Genomic DNA, 22,623 nt, shown 5'->3' on the forward strand with positions numbered 1-22,623 from the left:
ATATATCTGATAGAGAAATAAAAATTGACTTACCTAAGAAGTGAATATGGTTGAGTTTGAAAGATCAATAAATCATTACAGTGACCCTAAACAAAATACAAAATAAAATTATGTTAAAAAACAAGTAGTAAAAGGTACAAGGCAAGTAGCATGGTACAAGAAAAAGAATGTTTAAGGGTAGAAATAGAAAAATGAGTTCTTGGACTGCTTCAGACAACCACATGGGCCAGACTTATTTTATGTATCAACCAATAAGCATTTGTCAGGTTTTTCTTACTCTCAAGCACTATGCTAGGAACTAAGAATAAAAATAGAAAGAGTGAAAAGGGAAAGGGAAAAGGTAAACAGATGAATTATGTGTATCAGTATTTACAGAATAAATATAAAGAGAATAATACAAGGGAGTGGAGGGATAGAGCACTGGTAACTAGAGGATATCAAGATATTAGGAGACAACCTGTTTTCCAGAGCAAGCAAGCTGTGCTCTGAGCTTGACATTACAACAATCCTTTGTATTCATCCTCTGGATGTTCTCAGTTACAACAAAATCCCAGAACTGTTTCATATAATTATTGTATTGCTTTGACCAGCATCAGGTGTTCTCTGAACTTAAACAAGCACCTGATGTATCCATGTTCTGGTCATGAGTCAAACTGGACTCATTGTTGCCCTTCTTTGTCAGGGCTATAGCTCACTATGTAGCCACTGGTATAACTATTGAGATTTGGTTACACTAAAGCAGGTCCCTCCAAAAGGGGCAGGGTGCCAGCAAATGTGAGTAGTTTGCCACCTTGATTACCAGTCATTTTCCTCATCTTGAAATTAAATTTGTTTGATTCCTGACTCCCCTGTCTCTGGTCTGCTCTGTTTGGCTCTGGCCATTCACAAGTTAGAAGCCAGTTCAGTCCAGCTGGCAAGCAAAGGAATTTGGAAAAGTCATATTCAAGGTGATGCCTGAGCTTCACCTGGATGGAAAAGGGTAATTCTATGTACCCTTCCACTATTCAGCAAAAATGGCTATCTGCTAAAGTAGGAGCTAAAGGAGTGACTTGAACATGAGCCTTGGGCCAGGCATTGTTGTCTCCACTTTTTATTTACCTCCCTGAAAGCAAAGGTAACTAAACAATAACCCTGAGATTGACATGTCCAGCAAGGGGGAGAAAATCTTTCTGAGTTGCAGAAGTCAGAAGTAACTATAAAGCTGTTCTCAGGAGTTTTCTGGTGAAGTGTATTTACATTTTCTGCATGACCATCATCACCAGATTCTTATGTCAAACAGCAGAGAGCTAAGTACTCCACCAAAGGCCTCACTCCAAGTTGACATGCATTCACTAATCTCTCTTCTTTGGGTCCAATCATCAACCAGTCTGAAATATTTCTCCAGCTTAACAACAAGGATAGTTTAAGAAATTGTCTTTGATGAGAAGGATAATAGAATTAACAGTCCTGCTTTGATTTTATATTACTTTATTGACATAACTTGATTTGAAATGATTCCACAAAGCCATTAGCTCTGAAAGTAACAATTCATTAAAAGAAGTCATTATTATATCTGAATCTTTGCCCATTTTAGGGAAAGGTTTATAATACTGCAGTTTCAATGTCTCATTATTCAGTCTTTTAATTTTAATAATAAACAGTCAAGGAAATTTTGGGATATGTTACTTACTGTATCCATAAAAAGTAAATCATCTTTGCTCCCACCAAATACCATTACTTCATTATCTTTTCCCAGACAGGCAGTATGCCATAACCTGTGAGTGACAATTATAAAGAATGAATTACTACTAAGAAAGGGATGTCACAATTATCACAAAGTAACAAAGGGATCTATTTCAATAAAGCAGAATGTTTACTTCAATTAATCTTTGCTTTTGGCATGTCCTCAAAGGGGCTAGACTGAAATATTTCCTCCTGAGTTCATATGCTCAAATGATTTCAACTGTAACCCCAGATGTAAATGACTCACTAATTATATTTTGCTGTTCTGGAAAGAACCCTGTACCTGAAATCATGAAATCTGGTTCAAATCTCAGCTCTCATTTACTAGCTGTAGAATATTTGGGAAGCCCACAGTCTCTATGAGTCTGTTTCTTCATTTGTTAATAGGGGAGGGGAGGGGAGGGGAGGGGAGGGGGAGGGGAGGGGAGGGGGGAGGGAAAATAATATTTAGCTACCACCTTTCAAGATTGTTATGAGAAAAGTATATTGTAAAAGTGCTTTTAAAATGGTGCTATTATCACTCCCAGCTCTACCTCATTTTTTTTTGTCTCTCTCAATTTCTTTTATTGAGGGGAAAAAAAGATATACTTCTCAGTTTCCCTATCAATAGTACTATCTTTCTCCTGACTGATTCTCAGGCTTAATATTTTTTTGTCATTTTTAACAGTTTTCTTTACCTGCAAGACACAGTCTAGCTCTAAGTCAGTTATATTTTCTTTGCAGATACTAATTTGCTCTCCCTTTCTATTTCCACTGCCACCATTATAGTCTAAGACCACTTTACTTCAAGCCTGCACTACAACATCCCCTTAATTCTCACCTGTATTCTTCTAACTTCTTATAGTTCCAATAACGTCTTACTAAAATAATCTTGAAATACTTTTGTGAAGTCATCTAGCTGCTTATGAATCTTTCAGTATTCCCTAGTATCCCAAATACCTTTAGCATTCAAGGTTCAACCAATTGTTAACATTTCCTTCTCTTAACCAGATTTATTTCTTGTTATTCCCCCCACATGGATCTTCCCCTTTGGTCTAGTTTATCTACTTCCTATCCTCCACATGCCTTAATTATCGTTCTAATATGTCCCAACAATTTTCTATTCACCAATCTGTATTCTCCTTAAAAATTTGCCCAAAAATCACCCCCAGGAAGCAGTCTCACCTTTTATATCAACCTGATTTCTCTGTTCAGTCCTCTACTTGGCACCTTTTAGAATATTTGTACTTTATCAATTTAGTTTTTTGATTTGAGGCTCCATAAACATGCTCCTCTCTTGGCCCCACCAACCTTAGAGCTTCCTCGATTCATTATCCTAGCCTTTTCTTCAATTCTACAATCTCCTTCACCCCATCTAGACAAATAGATGATAAATTTTGCTGGGTTCTTGATTGTGATCCTTCGACTCACACAGCTAATATCTTAGTTTAAATTCTTTAGCTCTCACCTGGATTATTCTAATAGACTTCTGATCTCCACATCTCTAGGCCATCCTCCAACTACCAAAGTGCTTTTAAACTGAGATCTAACCCTATTATTCCCTAATCAATCAATTCTGGTAACTTCCTATTGTCTCTAGGATAAAATTTAAACTATCTTTTTTAGCTTTTAAAACCCTTCAGAACAAGTCTGTCCCCAAACTTTCCCCAAACTCACAAACTAATCCCCAACCTCTCTTTCCATATTGGCTGTATATTAGATTATACTCTGCAATCCCAGACAAACTGTATTTCTCTGAAGCAAAGACATAACATTCCATCACCTATCTCAATGCCTTTGTTTCAGCCATATCCCAGTGTTATAATGTACTTCCTTACTACCTCCTAAGAATCATTCTCTTCCTTTTAAGACACAGCTCAAGCACTGTGTTTTACATGAAACTTTTCCTGATTTCTGCCTTCCCCTCAAATGCTTGTGTTCTCCACCTCCAACTATCTTGTATTTAACATATAGATATAGATATTCATTTTATATGGGGGGTGTGTACTTCTCTTTCCTATTAGAATGCAATTTCCTTGTGATTAGGGATTGCTTATTCTTTATACTAGCAGTCTGAGAGCCTAATACATAGTAGAAGCTTAACATGTGCTTGTTAGTTAATTGATTAATTTACTTTTGGAAGGAGGCAATACATCTTCTAATTTTTTTTGCATTTTCTACTGTAAATATATTTTAGGTGCTTAATAAATGTTGCTGACAACAAAAGCAACCCCCCAAAATTACAGCACTATTTAGTTTATTCAGAGTCTTAAATTAGGTTATTCTTTCTACAAATCATTGCATAAGGAAGTGAAGTATCTTTTATCTTGAAAGGGGGATGGGTTGATGGGATTTATATGTATCTAATTTCAAAGGATGTACTTATGAACTAAAATGTGGGTTTTCTTATTTCACATCACTCACCAAGAACCAATTTCATAGTTTTACAGCAATATATGTCAGCAAGTTCCAACTCTCAGAAAAAAAAATGCATGCAAAATTTAAAAACTTATTTTCCAATTTTAATGACTAATTAAACTGTTTGATAAAGCCATTGAAAGTGCTTCTTAACAACAGAGACTCTTTGAGAAGACCCTGTTTTACTATTTACTTACTAATTAATCAAAATACTATGGCAACAGTCCTTAAAATATTATATTCTTATTTTTGTTACCATATAATTGAGTAGATTAATTTGGGGAATTGTTTGGCTTGGCTTTCATAATAGTATAAAGATAAAATACATAGAATTTGCACCTTGGGCTAAATGATTTTTTCAAACACTGAAGCACAATTTCAATGGCCAGTGTACTTGAGACCACAGATCATGAGAGTTTATGTTGGGAAATATCTGCCCAATTCTCCAATTCTCCAATTCATAAATCGGAATTTAGATGGTAAATCTGCAGGGAACACTCATCAAAAATCTTTTTTTTTAAATTGATACATTTTGTTTTGACACAGTAGCAACTTCCCATCCACCATCCCAACCACTACCACCACCCTATGGCTTTTCAGATACAAGGGAGAAATATATAATGGCGGGGGAGGAAGAGCCCATCTAAGAGGAGGGTGCAATTCATTATCATGGAGAAGAAAACATGAACCTTGGGCATAATATTTAGAGCAGAACAATAATTTCTAAGGACCTACTCCAGTATTTTATTAAGTATCTCTTAGGGACACAAAGGAATGCTTCACAATAAGTAATTGTGTCAGCTATTGTTCAGCCATAGTCTACTCAAACCAGGCATAAATTCTGGTTCAAGAGAATTCTGGGAAGAGAACAAAGGAGATTTCTTCATAAATGTATGTTCTGCTTTGTAAAGCCACAAGGGGAGAATTAGGCAGATTATATTTTGAATCACTTGGAAAAAATAGCACAAACTGAATTTAGACAAACTAAATTCTTTCTTTTTCATTAAAAAAAAATTTCAGCAAATATTTACTGTTCTCCTTACACTAAACTGTATCCCACCTTTTCTATTCCTCACCTCATACCTGAAGATAGATCTGCCTCTGTCTTATCTGCCTTACGAAAATTCTGGCCTGGACTTGATCTTCGAAGAACACTGGAAAGCCTTTCCTGCCTTGATTTTGGTGACATTCTAGCTTGCAACCTGATGTTTTTTTCTACAGTCTGATAGTTTATGTCCTCTCACAGCTGCTCTAACTTATCACCTAAACATTCTAATAAAGCATATTATTTACATGACATATCAGCTGAATTAAAAGAAATCTTTTTACATAGCTCTTCTACCTAGTATCATATTGATAATAGTTTTGTTGCTCTAGTTAATCTCTACTTTTAAAAAATACATTATGTCTACTACCAATCTTATAATTAGTATCATAAATTAAAGAATAAAAGATGACTGATTTTTCTAGACATGCTAAAAGTTACATTGTGATCAATGATTATAAAAGAAAAACAGTGTAGGAATCACATTTCTATAAACAATGAAAATAAGATAAATTTTCACTCTGCTTCTGTACTTGACTTATAATTAGTTCATGTTAAAGACTTTCAGGCCCTTTTGTCAAACATCAATTCATTAAATAAATATACTAGAAAAATTATATTTACTTTACTTAAATATGAATAACCTACAGTAGAAAATATTTCTAAAAGATATGACATGAAAAATCTAAAACAATTCTCATCACTAAATTGACAATTCCCTTCATAAACTTAATTTAACATATTTAATACTTATTATACTAGGAAATCATAAAACACAATATAGCCTCAAAATGCTTTTTGTAGTCTAACATTTTTCCAAGATTTTATGATTTCTAATATACTTCAAATTTTCTATTCAAGTAATTCAGTAAGATAAAATGGGTCACATAATTAAATAGGAATTATACAGTTACATGCTTTTCCACAATCTCAATTGACTTAGAAGCAAATTTCTCAATCAATTAGACTTTAAAACTTTTCAGAAAGCAAATTCCTACTGCCACCACCCTAACCCATAAAAGAATGCCTTAAATATAAATACAATTGCAATAATTTTCAGCATCTTACTATCCATTGCTTTTATCAGATAGAATTACTCATTTAATTTCAAAGAATAACATACTCAAGTATGCAACATAAATGAAATGTGGGTCAAACATTTCTAAAACAGACTATGTAATTTAACTATCAAATGCATTCTTCAGACAATATTAAATTACGAAATTAATCTGATATTTTGTTTTTATATTAAAAAATATTCTGATTTTATGCTATGCTTTAAATTTTTTCAAAACACTTGATTATTCCATTTTGTTCTAATTTTAGACTTACCTGGGTCTTGTCTTAGGCAAATGTGTAAGCTGTCTCCAACCATTTGTTATAATATTGTGAATCCACCCATCACCTGTAATATCATGATATATTCTGCTTAATTCATAGGTCAATGACCAGGAATAGGAAGACTGATTAGAACAACAGATGATGTTACTTGCTGAAAATGCAAAATTTCTGCAACTATTGACATAATGTTCGACTACAAAAATCATTAATTTTTTACACTATATAATATTTCTAAGAAGAAGAAGACATCAGTAAAGAATAATCATACCCTAATTTTGTACTAGCTTTCATTTGTTGAATTTACTATTTCCTAATCTAAATTTAAACATCATAAATAACTTTTCTATATACCCAGCAGAAAATAAGAGGGAATTTTTTTTAGGTTTTTTTTTTTTGCAAGGCAATGGAGTTAAGTGCCCAAGGCCACACAGCTAGGTAATTATTAAGTGTCTGAGGCCAGATTTGAACCCAGGTACTCCTGACTCCAAGGCTAGTGCTTTATCCACTGCACCACCTAGCCATCCCCAAATAAGAGAGAATTTTAAATGAAATTGTAAATCTCCATTTCATACACTTGCTTATAAAGAAATATGATAAATTCTATGAATTACTTTCAAAACTATGCTGCTAGATTGAGCTTCCCTCCAAACTTCTTTCTGTTGTCTTTTGTATTTTAAAAAATGTTTCTAATTGTTCTCTTTTTTTCTTAGCATTACAATTCCTATCCTCCCCTTTCCTCTACCCTTAAAAATCGAAAAATAAACTTTGTACATAGCATAAGCAAGTATGAGGAATTCACACAATGGACACATCCAAAAATGAATGTCCCTACAACTTGAGTCCTCTGGCAAGGGGTCACTTCATTGTAGGTTCTTTAGAGACACGACTAGACGCTGCATTAACCAGTGATCTTAAATTTGTAATGAGTTTTTCTTTATGGCGTTGTTGAATTTTTATCCATTTTACTCTTCATCAATTCATACCAACCAGGATTCTCCATAGTAGTTAGTCTCTTTGTCATTATAATTGTACAATAAGATTCCATTAGGATTAAAAACTCACTCTTCAATAAAAATCGCTGGGAAAATTGGAAGATAATAATGGCAGAAACTAGGCATAGACCAAACATCTCACACCCTATACCAAGATAAGGTCAAAATGGGTGCAATGATTTAGCTATAAAAGGTAATATTATAAGCCAATTCAGAGAACAAGGAATGGTTTACCTATGAGATTTATGGAAAGGGGGAGCAGTTTATGACCAAAGAAGATATAAAGAACATTATAAAAAAACTGGATAATTTTGATTACATTAAATCAAAAGGTTTTTGTACAAACAAAACCACTGCAACCAAGATTAAAAGGAGTAAAGTTGGGAAACAAGTGTTTCTGACACAGGTCTCATTTCTAAAACATATGGAGAACTGAGTCAAATTTATAAAAAAAAATCATTCTCAATTGATAAATGGTCAAAGGATATGGAAAAGGCAATTCTCAGATGAAGAAATCAAAGTTATCTATAGTCATATGAAAAATTGCTCTAAAGTATTATTGATTAGAGAAATGCAAATTAAAAACATTTCTGAGGTACCATCTCACACTTCTCAGATTGGTCAATATGACTAGAAAAGAAAATGATCAGTGTTAGAGGGAATATAGGAAATCTGGGACACTAATGCATTGTTGGGGTAGTTATGAACTGAGCCAACCTCTCTGGAGAGCAATTTCAAATCATGCTGTAAAGGCAATAAAATCGTACATACCTTTTGATTCAGCAATACTACTACCAGGTCTATATCCTGAAGAGATCATGAAAAAGGGTAAAAATCCCACATGTACAAAAATATTCATAGCAGCTCTTTTTTGTAGTGGCAAAGAATTGGAAATTGAGGGGATGCCTATCAATTGCGGAATGGTAACCAATTGTGGTATATGTATGTGATGAAATACTTGTTCCATATGAGGGACAGAATTTGAGAAAAGCCTGGAAAGACTTACGAACTGATACTGAGTGAAATGAGCAGAAGAAAAAGGATATCATTCACACTAACAACAATATGGGGTGATAATCAACCATGATGGACTTGGACTTGTTCATTACAGCACTTCAATAATCAGACAATTTTAAAAGACTTGTGATGGAAAATAACATCCTTATTCAAATAAGGAACTGTGAAGTATAAATGAACACCAATTTTCAAAGGTTGTCATATACATACATATATATATATATATATATATATATATGTATATATGATGTTTTTTTTTCTCTCTAATGTTTTCTTTCTTCCATTTGGATATGATTCTTCTTTTACAATATGATCAAGTGGCACAATGGATACAGCCCTGGCCCTGAAATCAGGAGGATGGCAGTTCGAATCCAGTCTCAGACACCTGACACTGACTAGCTGTGTGACTTTGGACAAGTTACTTAACCCTTATTGCCTCACATTAAGGGCTATCTCTAGTTCATGTCTGTCCACTGAATTCAGAATGTTTTGGAGGAGAAAGTGAAGCTGGTAACTTAAAACAGTATCCCCTCACTCAAATCCAATTAATATGCTATCATGGCAGCATCTCCCTGAGGTCATGGTCTTCTTTGAAAATGAAGGACAGAGGCAGCTAGGTGACACAGTAGATAGAGCACTGGTCCTGGAGTCAGCAGTACCTGAGTTCAAATCCGGCCTCAGACACTTAATATTATTACCTAGCTGTGTGGCCTTGGGAGAGCCACTTAACCCCATTTGCCTTGCAAAAAACCCTAAAAAAAAAAAAAATGAAGGACAAACATCATCATCAATGTGGTTATAAATATAAAGCCTATATAAGACTGCTTTCTTTGGGGGGGGAAGGGAAGGAGGGAGAAAAAGGTAAAATTCAAAATCTTGTAAAAAAAAGATTGATAAAAAATAATAATGATAATATTCCATTACATTTGTATATTATAATTTCTTCAGTCATTTCCCCAGTTGACAATTCTAAATTTTTGCTGTTCTTCTCTCCAAACTTAATCCTTCCTTCAGGATCATGAACTTTGTTTTTCTTGCAACCACCTCCTCTGGCTAATTTAATTCTTATTCCCTACCCCCATATTTTTTTCCTGTAGAATTTGACAGTTTTCTACACCAAAATCAGAGAGTTTGCCCTTCTTTGTCCAATTCAGATATAAGTAAGGCTCATCTGATTCTCACTAACCAATATTTTCCTCCATGTCTGTATACCTTTCATGCATCCCATATATAAGAAAAAGATTATACTCCTTTCTCCTTTTTATACTACTGTATTCCTTTTACCTTTTCATCTTTTCCTCTCTTAAAACCAACAGAACTGAACCCACCCATAGGTCTTCTGGTTTGTTTTTTCATTTAGCTCTCAATATTCCTTTTGCAGACATTAATATTCTGAAGGTTTATTTGTTTTGGGATGTTAGCATTACATTACCATATATAGCACTACATTATCATATATCCCCTTCTAAATTTCTATGATTGTTAAATTGCCTCAATATGAGTGTAGTACTTTTATTCGATGTACTTTTATAGTACTTTTATTGGATGAGGCTATGAAATTTGTGGGACTTTTCCTTTTGTGTTTTCTTTCAGAAGGTGATCAGTGGAATTCTTTCTACCTTCGCTTCACCAACTGGTTCCAAAAAAATCCATATAGTTTTTATTATTTCCTAGTATGGAATATCTATGCTTTATTATTAGTTTTAGGGAGTTCAATAACTCTTTAATTATGTCTCCTTGACTTCTTGCCCAAGTTGTTATTTTTAATATCAAATGTTTTACATTTTCTTCTATTTTTCAGTCTTTTGGTTCTCTGTTTTAATATTTCAACAATATTTTGTTTTAATATTTCTTGCCATTTCATGGAGTAATTAATTTCTGTTTGGGTTAATTTACTTTTCAGGGATTCTTGTTATTTTGATAAGGTTATTTTCTATTCCAAAGGATCTGTATCACTTCTAGGATTGAATATAAAATCCAATATGTGTCTTTAAAAGCCTTTCATAACAAGGCTTCATCCTACTTCCTTTCTAGTCTTGTTATATCTTACTTCCCTCATATACTCAACTGATCCAGTGACACTGGCATTTCTATTTTCTCACACAAAGCATTTTATCTGGTCCTGTATATGTAAAATGTTTGCCCCTTAGAGCAGGGGAGTGGGAAGGGAGGATGGAAGAAAATTGTATAACAAAAATATGTATGTGGATAACTGTTGAAAAACTTTCATAACATGTAACTGGAAAAATAAAATAAATTATCAATGAAATTGATCAGTCTTCTTTGGTTTAAATCAATTTCTCCAGTCTTTGTTCTTGAATTACAGTTTTATAACTTTGCCATCTTGCACTTTTGGTAGTATGCTTGGCCTTTTGTCTTTGCCCCTAGTTACCTAGGCTCCTGTGTTGACCTCTACTTCCTAGTGTTAAACAACCCCTGGATTTTAAGGATTTGAACAGTGCTAGGGTCCATAGAATCTTTGGGTGCCAGTTTTATTTCAAGTTAATTACTATTACTATACAGATTCTGTGCTAAGTGCTATGGAAAAAAAAAAAACAGTCCCTACCATCAAGGAATTTCTAATTTAATAGGGGAGAGAATATGCAAGCAACTATGTACAAATAAGCTATATAAGAAGAAGAAAGTAATCAATGAGGGAAAGCACTAGAATAAAGAAAGATTAGGAAAGCCTTCCTGTAGAAGGTGGGATTTTAGTTTAGACCTAAAGGAAGTCAGGAGGTAGAACATTTGGGACTATCAATGAAAATGTCCAAAGCTGAAAGATAGAGTAGAAATCAAGCGCCACTAGATCAAAGAACACCTGTGTATAAGGAGGAGAAGGGAAAAAAGCACTGTATGCTAAGATTGGAAATATAAGAAGAGAACAGAGGAAGGTTCAGAGGGAAACATAAATAAGCAGAGCTTTAAAATTAACTAACATACTGAATTTATTATGTACTTTTAAAGAGAAAAAAGGGGAAGACATGATGAAGTCCATAGTTTTATATATAATCATTTGTTTATATTTGTTGGCACTTGTCAGGTTCATAATAACAAAAAATGTAAATTAAAAAAGGACACTCAAGAAAGAAATTCAGAAAGGCTCATGAATAAGGCAATTTTACTACTAAGACAATTAACTTAATATGCATTTAACAGTTCATGGTTTCAAATACAATCTTTTTTCTCTTATTTGTATGCCAAAAACATGCTAATGTTTATTGATTACTAAGTTCATAATAAAAATGAAAATGTTAAAAAGATTTATGAAGCATAAATAGGAAACTGGATCATTAAAATCTCCTTCATTGAGGCTTCTGAAAGACATACTGTTTTTAATCCCCATTCCAATCCCTACTAAAATCAATCGGGCATGTCAATTTCCATTTTGGAAGCAAGGGGGAAAAAAAGCTTGAAGTCAATGCATTCTACAGGCAAAACTTAAGAGCCATTACAAGCATGGGGAAAAATAATTGGAAATGTGAAACAAAATTGGGAAGACATAGAAAATAGATGCAAAAGAGAAAATGAAAAACTAAACACAATTAAAAGTTAAAAGGAAAGTAGAAAAATAGTATTTTTACTCACTTAAAGGAATATTCTCTGAACTTAATCCACCAAACAGAAAAAGCTGATCATCAGCAATTGGTGTCAAAGTATGCCAAGATCGATGTTTTGGTTTCTCTCCATTAGTACGAATTCTACATTGGAAAGGAAAAAATTAAGGATGATGTTTTAATTATCTCATAATTTTTAGTCACTAAATCTTTTAAAAAATCCAGACTAGTTATGAAAATTTACAAAATATACTTTATGTTACAGCTTCATGAGTCACAGAAATAGGTATCAAATAAAACATTTCAAATTCATGTTTAGTTATCTACTCATATGCCATTTCTGCCTCATTTTAGTATAATTATGTCTCTAAGTGCTCATAAATAAAACAATAAAATAGAAATTAGTTCTAGTATATTTTCCTAAAGATTATCTATCCCATATTCTTTTTCAAAATAAAATTTTTTGTTAATTTTTTTATTTTAAACTTAAATACAAAATGAGAAAAGAAAAAAAATTGCCATGTACATAGTAGATCATGAGAGGATTCAATGAAAAAATAATAAATTTCCATTTCAAGAAAACCTATATAATAAATATTATACACTATTTCCAAAGCTGCCCAACTTTTCTTTGCTTCCTTGTTGGTTTTCTTTTGTTCTCTGTTGTGCACTTTTTACTTTATTTTTTTCCCTCTATTCCCCCACCAACCTAAAGAAGGTTATAATTAAGCATGGAAGAAAATAGGCACACTGACAGACACACACACACACACATATATACAGATATCTATAAACATATAGATATTTACATACATACATACATACAAATATATAATACTGTACAATAATTTCAACCTGTCATGTTTTTCTATAGATAGTATCTTCCTTCCTAAATCGGAGTCTTTCCATGTTTTTCTAAATCAATCAACCCATAATTTCCTATACAATATTTCATTCTATATGAAAAACTACATTCTATCTATGAAAGTTTTTCCCCAGTTTTTCCCAATTTCCTTCTCCACAAGTTTTACTGTTTATACAAGAAAATTTTAATTTAAAACAGCTAAAATTATCCTTTTTACACTTCAACAATATTCTCATCTTATAATATAGTTTAAGATTTGATATTACTGAATCTACTTACTTTATATCTTTTTTCCTGGTTTCTTTGAAGTTCCTGTCTTTTAGTTCTTACAAATGAACTGTGCTATTTTTTTCTCACTAAAGTAATTTTTTTAGTAATTGGGATGACACTGAATAAATAATTAGATAAAATTGTCATTTTTTTATTATATTGGTTTTACCTTACCATGAACAACTAATATTACATCAGGATCTGACTATTTATATGTAAAATGTTTTACCTTTATATTCATATAGTATGTGACTGTTTGATAGATTTAGCACAGGTATTTTATACTGTCTAGCCCTAGATATTTTCAATGATCTAAAACATTATAAAAATTTTGCTGACACAGTATAGTTTCTGTTTTTTACTTTTGATCAAATTTATTTATCTGAGATCATTGCTATTTGTTATAAATGAATGAAAAGAAAAACCTGCTAGAGTGAAAGAAAATTGTACATTTTATTCACAAACCTTGCAAGATACACCTTACAAGATACAGGTATTTCACCTAGGCATGAGGTACGAATTGGTCTTGGAACTTCAGGTAATTTATGGTCTTCAGTAACTCTTTCCCCTCCCTCTTGGATGTTCATAGGCTCTCAGAGTTTGAGTTACAATCTAAGAGGTCCACCCATTCCATGACATGCCCCTAATATGATTCCCACCCCTACATCATACAGTGCATGATATGCTAAACAACCCCAATGGTCACAGGGGATGTATGGGTTAATATTCAATTACCTAATTGCACAAACTCAGTTGCATTAGGTCAAGATCTCTAGGTCACTCTTGACCAGTTGAGAACCAATTTGGGGTTTGCAATCCCTGGAATGGGATTAGGAAAAATCTTCCAGTCTTGTGATTGGCTGGGCCATTCCCCCTTTGTAATGGTTTCCTTAAGGGCTCCCCTCCCACACCCAGTGAAGAACTACACCCTACATTCCTCACACTATCCTTCCTTTTTTTACCTACTAAATCCTAGTCCTGCCCTTTATCTTTGTATATATCTTTTTTTTAGATGAGAAAGCAACATACTTGAATTGAATTGAATTCAATTCAATTTTTAAATCTGCAGCACTTCCATTTTATTGGTAAATTCATCCCATTCACATTCTAAGGTACAATTACTTGTGTGTTTTCCTTCTTCCTATTTTTCCCCACTGTCCTGACCCTATTCCTATCCTCACTCCTCTCCTTTACTTCTACCCTCTCCTTTCCATCCTATTCCTTACCCTATCTACCCATTTAAGAGTCTCTACCTTATCATCTTCTCTCACTCTATCCCTTTACCCTTTTATTTCTTTCTGAATTTATACAATTTTTAATATACTTCTAAATATTTTTCTTGTTCCCTTTAACCCATTCCTAATGTAAGGTTTCAGCACTACCTACCTACTCTGCCCCTTGCTAGCTTATTGTTTCAACACTCAGCTCATTCCATGATTTTCTTTCAAACTACCCAAATAATGAAAATCAAAAGAACAGTGATAATATTTTCACATGTACAAAGTAAACAATTTGATCTTATTGAAACCTTTATAAGTATTTACATTTCTCCTGGATGTTATATATCAAATTTTCCCTTAAGTTCTGGGAGTTCTGTCACAAAAACCTTTAAGTCTTTGAGTTCATTAAATATACAATTTTTTCTATTCAAGATTATACTTCTCTTGGCAAATTTACCCTTGGTTGTTAACCCCAGCTCTTTTGCTCTATGGTAAATAGTAATCCAAGACCTACAATCCTTCTGCTAGGTCTTATGTAATCCTTATTGTAACTCCATGATATTCAAACATTTTTTTTCTTGTTGCTTCCAATAATTTCTTCTTAACCAGGGAGTTTTAAAACTTTACAATGATATTCCTCTAAGTTTTTCTCCTGGGATCGCTTTCAGATGGTGATGAGTAGTTTTTTTCCTATTTCTATATGTCTTTGTATTCTAGATAGTCAGGGCAATTTTCCTTAATAATTTCTTATAATAATATATCAAGATTTTTTATCATAGTTTTCCTGAATATCTTATTTTATTTCTCCTTGTTCTGTTCAAATCAAGTTTTTATAAGTTTCATTTTCTCTTCTGTTTTTTCATTCTTTTGATTTTGTTTTATGATTTCTTGGTATCTTAGAACATCATTATCTTCTCCTCCAATTCTAGCTTTAAAGGAATTTTTTTCTTTAAGTTTTTAATTCTCTATTTCTAGTTGGTTGACTTCCTTTTCTTAATTTTTTTAGACTGCTATTTTTTAAAATGTTTTCCTTGATCTCTCTTATTTGACTTTTAAGTCTTTTTTTCTTGGTTTTCACAAGACTAAGTGACTTGCCCACAGCTAGGTAATTATTAAGTCTCCAAGGCTGGGTTTGAACTCAGATCCTCCTAACTCTAAGGCCAGTGCTCTATCCACTGCATCACTTAGCTGCCCTAATTTTAAGTCATTTCCAAGTTCTTCCAACAACTCTTTTTGTGCTTTGGAATCATTTGATGTTCCTCATTGTAAAGGAGTAGCTTTTTTAGCTCCATCATCTTCCTATGAATATATACTCAGATCTTCTCTATCTCATAGTAACTATATATGTTAGGTTCATTCTCCCTTACTTACTCATTTTTATTTATATATTTTGCTTTTAGCAGCTATTATTATAATCAAGTTGTAGTTTTGAGGTATGGGAAATGATAGCCTAAATCTCAGTTATTTCTTATTTTCTGAGGTCTGTATTGGGACCCCACTGAGGCTATCTTCTTAACTCCTAAGTCACAGCTAGGGCCCCCAGTTATACTGTCCCACATATAATCTTGCTCCCCTGGGGTCTCTGCAAACTACAGCTGTCCTCTCTCCCAGAACTGAAACCAGGGACCTGGCTATGCTGCAAGTGCCCACAGTCATCAGGGTCTCTTCTCCTGATACTGCAACTCACAGGTATGTGCTAGCTCATTCAGTCAGAGAGTGATACAATCATAGCCTGGATCAGCATAACTGTGAATGGTCTCCCTCAACAGTGGAAAGTCTTTCAATCTTCTACTACTCAGTAGTCAGCTTCCCACACTGTCTTCCAGATGAAAGTTTCTAAGGCCAAGTTTGCCTCTTAACCCAACTGCCACCAGGGCTTCTTGTTTACTGATGCTGCACAGTCAGCCTGGACAAGTATGCACTTTACTCAGGCCAACTCTGCCTCTAGAGGTTAGGTCTTTCCTGGGGTTTTCTCAAATTGTCTTAGAAGGACAACTGCTTTATCCCATCTTTATTTCTGCTGCTCTGAGGTGCTATTCTGTCCTTTTTTTGTCAAAGTTTTCTAACCTACTCCACTGTTTTCCCAGGATCATCTCAAAATGAATTTTTATTGAGCTTTGTTTTTTTTAACCTTTTCACAATTTCTCTCAATATCCCCCTCCCCAAAAGCTATAACTACATAACATTAAAAAAAAAAGCCAACTGTTGCATTTCAGGTTATGTCCAACTCTTTGTGACCCTATTTGGAGTTTTCTTGGCAAAGCTACTTAGTGGTTTGCTTTATAGATGAGGAAACTGAGGCAAACAGGATTAAGTGATTTTTGCCCAGAGATACCTAGTTAGTGTCTGAGGCTAGATTTGAACTCAGATCTTCTGACTCCAAGTCCCTAGCTTGTCACCTAACAGCCTGTTTCATTTAAAGTATGTCCCCTATACCTAAAATGTATCTCCCTGTCATTTCTGCATATTAGAATCCCTAATGTCCTTCAAGACTGATTCAAGGAGTTTAATTTTTACAGAGTTGGAGGAGGAGAGAACATTCACAACTAGGAAAAATAAGGGGAAAAAAATGCAGGGACTATTTTTTATTTTGCTTTTATATTACTAGTACCTAGCCAAAAGTCCTGTGTCGTATTCAATAAATACTTCTAGAGTGGATGGCATGTAAAATTCTCACTAGAACATAATGAAAATGTAGTTGAGGAAACAATGAGGTAAATTCCCATTAAAGGAATGACAAAAGAGAGGTTAGCAAGCAAACAATTAATCAATTACTTTATGTTTAATTAGGATAAAGATGCAGTGACTCTTAAAATTTCTTATTAAAGTCCTATTTTAATATTTCATCTTGGCAAAGTAATGAATCTTTGTTCTTGAAGGCTACACCAGTTTAGCAGAAATTATGGCAGATTCTGTCAAGCAAGAAAACTTTCAAGGAGGGGCCTCACCAAGCCAAACTGTTGCCTAAGGACCCACCAAATTAAGTTCAGAGAAACTCAACCCCAGGGAACTGGTCAAAAGAAAAAGAATCTTTTTGGCATCTACTAAAGCATGGAAGGATCACTTGTTATCTGAATCAGTAAAAGGTATGTCCATACAAAAGAAATAATAGCTCTAAAGTCCGAAGTAATTTAAACAATTAAAATCTAATAAAAACACAGGTCCAAATCAGAACAAAACAACTAGAATAATAAGCGATATACATACATTATAAACCTACCATGTTGTACATATTTATAAATATTAAAGGAAACATTGATAATAATCTTTTAATATCAAAGTTATACTCAAATTCACCCATTCATAATAAAGGATGGAGACAGATAATACAACAGAACACATAATCCAAAAATCATAATAACACAGCTATCAACACCTACATACATCTCACATATTCAAATACACCAACATGTTTCCCTTTTGTAGCTTACCCTAACAATCATTTTGGTCTAAAACTTGATTAGGGAGCTGGACATCAACAGATAACCAAGAAGTGATAAATATGAAAGCTCACATTGGTAGACAGAATTTCTTTACTAAAGAACTCTCTGTATAATTAAAATCATAGACTATCCATATATCATATACACATACTGATGGAATTAAAGTCAAATCAAATGTAAAAGTGGTTTGGGGGCTATTTTATATTTTTTAATTACATGCTTCATATCTAATTAACATTGTCAGTTAAATATAACTCAACATTTTTTACTATGTTACTGAAAATTATAAAACCTACTCTTCGAAACACTACCTTTCCCTAATCTTTCCCAATTGGTGATTGGAGTAACAGATCTTCACCCAATCTAGCACCCACTGTCCAGTGCTCTATGAGGAGCTGGATACCCATTCTCATCTTGATTATCTATTACCTCAAGCCCATCTCTTCTTGGAAGTATTCCAGAGCCCACTCTACTCTGATCTTTGGATCTACTCTCTTCTAATTCAGAGATCATCTCATCTGCTATTATTCTAAGATCCTCAGGGCAAGCTTGGCCTTTGGTCTTACTACCTATCTGCCAGAAACTAAATATTTCCTGGCCTTTCTATCTGCCATTAAATTGAACCCTTCTTTATATGTTTTCTCACTCAATGTGAGCTACTTGAGAGCAAGGATCTTCTTAACTTTCCATTTGCACCCTCTAGTGCTTGATATAGTGCTCAGAACATAGTAAAAGTTTAATAAATGTTTTTCCATTCCATTCCATTTTGTTATCACTTTAAACTGAGCAATAAACTCCAACAATTTTCCTTTACCTATCAATGAAATCCTCTCTATTGTTTTTCTCAGTGATAAAAATAAAGTTTCAAATTGTCATACTATTTCAAACTTACCTTCCAGACCAAGTCCATGTATCTAAGTTCAGACAGTGCAAATCATTCATCCTAGTTTGCTAAAATAAAAAAAAATTAAATTAGGTGGTAAAACTATACAATGTATTTTCTAAATATTTATATTACAAATCCTCACATCATTGTAAGGAAAGCACCTTATAAACTTTAAAGTGTGATTATATATTAGTATATACATTTAAAATCTGTGATTTCATTTAAATTCTGTGGAAACAGCAAATGATTAAAAATGAGATAGTTAAATTCCACAACAATACAACATATAAAATTGGAAATAGAGCTACCATCAGTAATATTAAATATTAAACTATGTGCCAAGCACTATATCAAGCACTAGGAGTGCAAATAGAAATAAGATTCAAGTTAATGTAAGATAGAAAAAGAAATGGACTTAAAATTTTTTTTTAGGTTTTTTTGAAAGGCAAATGGGGTTAAGTGGCTTGCCCAAGGCCACACAGCTAGGTAATTATTAAGTGTCTGAGACCGGATTTGAACCCAGGTACTCCTGACTCCAAGGCCGGTGCTTTATCCACTATGCCACCTAGCCGCCCCCCTAGACTTAAAATATTAAGGATTAAGATTATACCTGAGAAAGAATTCACTGACTAGAGTTTTAAATATGAAAATAAAGTTTTCCTCCCTTTAAAAAGTAAGATGTATTCATATGTCTTTTTATTTAAGTCTTGTGAGGAAGGAAGGGATAAACTAGATATAGGTCACTTTTATACCTAGATTTTTTTAAATATATAATTTTCATCATTATTTGATAGTTCAATCTATGAAGATTGTCATAAACCAAAACCATCTTTTTCATTGAAAATACACTAACCAATACTCTTCCTCCAAAAATATAGCCCTTATTTCCAAGTACTGCACATGTGTGAGCTGCTCGAGGCTGTGGTGGAATTCCATTCTGTAAAGAATGTAAACAGAACATCACTTTTGAAATTTAATCCTTGAATAAATATAAAACTTTTAAATGAGTGCTACAAAACATATTCAGTAATATGACTGCTCATAAAAAAGATTGAGAAAATCATGTAAGTAGTTAAAAATACATTCTAAAAAGTACTAATTATACATAAAGACCATTATTTAAGAATTACTATTACAGTAGAATGTCTTTCTCTTCATATTATTAAAGATCTATCTATTTGCCTCATGAATCATTTTGTCTTATGAATGGCAAAAATAATGACCAAACTAGTTTCATTAAAAATATATGAGGACTTTCAGAGTCAAAGTAACAATAGCTATTCTAAAACAAGGAAGGATGTCTGAAAGACCTCTGACTTAGTCAAAGAGAGGATCTGTTTTTGATTAAAAGTATAATACCACTAAGAAAGGTTAAAACCTAATTCTTATGAATCATTATACATTGGTGTGAATGAGCTTAACACTTTTTTATCCTATTAGAGGAAATGAGGGGTAAAAAGTATAAAACTCATAGAAATTTTTTTTGCTTTACAATTTTGCCCAACATTAGAAAAAAAACATATTTTTCCTAGTTATACAGTGACTTGACTAACTCTTTGGCTATGAGATGTAGATAATAATAATATATTCCTACATTCATTATTACACCTCTAAGCTTTTCAATTCTACATGAATTTCAGGATTTTTTCATTCTCCTGTTCAAGTAGCTACAAGTTAAGAAATTACTAATTAAGATGTTGCTTGTTGGATACTTATGACTTTGTTTTAAAATAATGATATTAATAGAATAATATCTCTAATTTAAAAAAATGTGTTTAAGACCAAAAATTATCTTATTATATAATTCTGCTATATCACATACTATATATTTCTTCCTTAAGGATATGATTTCTCTCTCATCGCATTCAACTTATCAATGTATACCATGGAAACAATGTAAAGACTTCTGTGGAAGGTAGAGGGGAGGGAAGCAAGATTAGGGAAAAACTGTAAAACTCAAACAAAATCTTTTGGAAAAAAAAAAATTTTAAATGTGTTCAGGTGACATACTTTTTTTTAAAAGGTCATATACTTTGTTGCCAGAGAGGAATAATGCAGGTGATATTAGAGGTCCTAAAGTAACAGCACAAAATCAACATTACTCAATATTTAAAGTTACATTAAATATGCACCTGAAAGTACTGGGACAAAGTATGAGGAGGAATTGAATTAAGGTTAATTAAAGAAAGCTCTATGGAGTCTGAATACAGATTAAAGTGATAGGGTTAACTGCACTAAAATAAATGCTTAATTTGAACTTTGTGTAGCAGACAATAGTGAAAAATTCTGTGCCCTTCCAAAGTAAACTATCAAATCTGGTACTCTAGCTAGGCTTACCTTATAAAAAATAAGATTATGGAAAAAGCTTTTCTCTTACTCATGAGAAATGCCTCCCTATTATAGATTACCACCCTTGGTGCCTCAGTAGAAGAAAGTGAGGTTTCTGGGGAGAACTGCAACTCGGGGGAGAATTGCAACTCAGGCATAGATGCAAGCTGACCTCAATCTGGGAAAGCACTGTCTCTTTTATCTATGGGCCTCAGCATGAAAAGACCTTGGACAGAGCCTCCTTGATTTCCCTCCTCTCTTTTTTCTGAACTCCACAAGTGGAACTTCACAAGTGGAAAATTCCCTTAACCAATGGGTACCTGACATTCAAAATTTCTCCTTAAAGACACTTCTATCCCCTTTCCTAGGCCGTCAATTAGCAGATTATTTTTTTTGACTCCACTTCTAAGTGATAATAAATGCCTTTTGACTACTTTTCACTGAGAGATGATTCTTTATGTGAGATTCTCTCATGAACTCTGAATCAGAGATTTCAGAGCTCTAGGACACTTACAGAGCCTCTTGGAATTTCTCATAACAAAAGCAAACTATTTTCATTTTTATTTCCGTCTCGTAGTTTTTTTATTTTGTTCTAATTTTTCTTTCTTCTTTTTTGATTTTTCTTTTACTACATGATTAATATGGAAATAAGTTTAAAATAATTGTGTGTGCATAACATATCAGATTGCTTACTGTTTTCACGAGGATGGAGGAAAAGGAAGGGAGAAAATGTTACAAAAATGAATGCTAAAAAGTAAAAACTACTAAGAGTTTAAAAAAACAAAAGGCTGAGAAATTCTAACCTATGCTTGGGTAGGAAAAGAAAGATTATGTCTCAAGGGAAGAAATCTCCTGATTTATACTAAGGTGGGTTGGTTTCCAGGTCTCAAAAACCAGCAACAAAGAACACAGACACCTTCATCTCCATTAACTCCAAAAAAGAGAACTTTTAGCTTCACACTGCCTCCCAGATGTCCTTACTATCTCAAATTTCCCTTTACCTGATCACTAATGCCTGAAATTGGACATTTATTCCATAATTGAAAATACATCTTTTAATAAAAGTACTTGTTGAGACAATATGCTAAAAGGAAGTCATACTAGATAGAAACTCATCAAAAACATAAAGACTGAAGACAAATTTTCTCATTTTTGATAATTGGATAGTCTAGTACAAAGGGCACAGGGAGCCTCACCTAAAATAAACCACCAGTGTGGGACAAGGCAAAGTTTAGAGAATGTTTTACCTTCAACTGGGCAGAACAAATGGAAGGTATGCTGCAAAGTACTTTGGTCACTTTCTTATTATGAATGTTTACAGATTTGCTTTGCATGATTTAAGGATTTAGGTATTTTTAGGTTTTTGCAAGGCAAATGGGGTTAAGTGGCTTGCCCAAGGCCACACAGCTAGGTAATTATTAAGTGTCTGAGGTCGGATTTGAACTCAGGTACTCCTGACTCCAGGGCCAGTACTCTATCCATTGCACCACCTAGCCGCCCCAACTTTGTTTTATTTTGAAATGAATTTTATTATATAAAG

The 22,623-nt window shown here is 33.3% G+C and overlaps 1 protein-coding gene across 2 annotated transcripts in view; it reads right to left on the bottom strand.

Moving 5' to 3' along the window:
- The window catches only part of KLHDC1 (kelch domain containing 1), a 52,168-nt gene that overhangs the window by 8,460 nt on the left and 21,085 nt on the right, over positions 1 to 22,623 (bottom strand). For both annotated transcript variants that reach the window (XM_074236013.1, XM_074236014.1), the window contains exons 7-12: positions 19,609 to 19,692; positions 18,762 to 18,820; positions 12,103 to 12,215; positions 6,497 to 6,569; positions 1,670 to 1,754; positions 34 to 86 (exon numbers count right to left, since the gene is read on the bottom strand). In XM_074236013.1, coding sequence (XP_074092114.1) covers positions 34 to 86; positions 1,670 to 1,754; positions 6,497 to 6,569; positions 12,103 to 12,215; positions 18,762 to 18,820; positions 19,609 to 19,692 — 467 coding nt within the window. The remainder of the gene's footprint in view (positions 1 to 33; positions 87 to 1,669; positions 1,755 to 6,496; positions 6,570 to 12,102; positions 12,216 to 18,761; positions 18,821 to 19,608; positions 19,693 to 22,623) is intronic.

This window comes from Macrotis lagotis, chromosome 4, assembly GCF_037893015.1.
Source record: "Macrotis lagotis isolate mMagLag1 chromosome 4, bilby.v1.9.chrom.fasta, whole genome shotgun sequence".
NCBI lineage: Eukaryota > Metazoa > Chordata > Mammalia > Peramelemorphia > Peramelidae > Macrotis > Macrotis lagotis.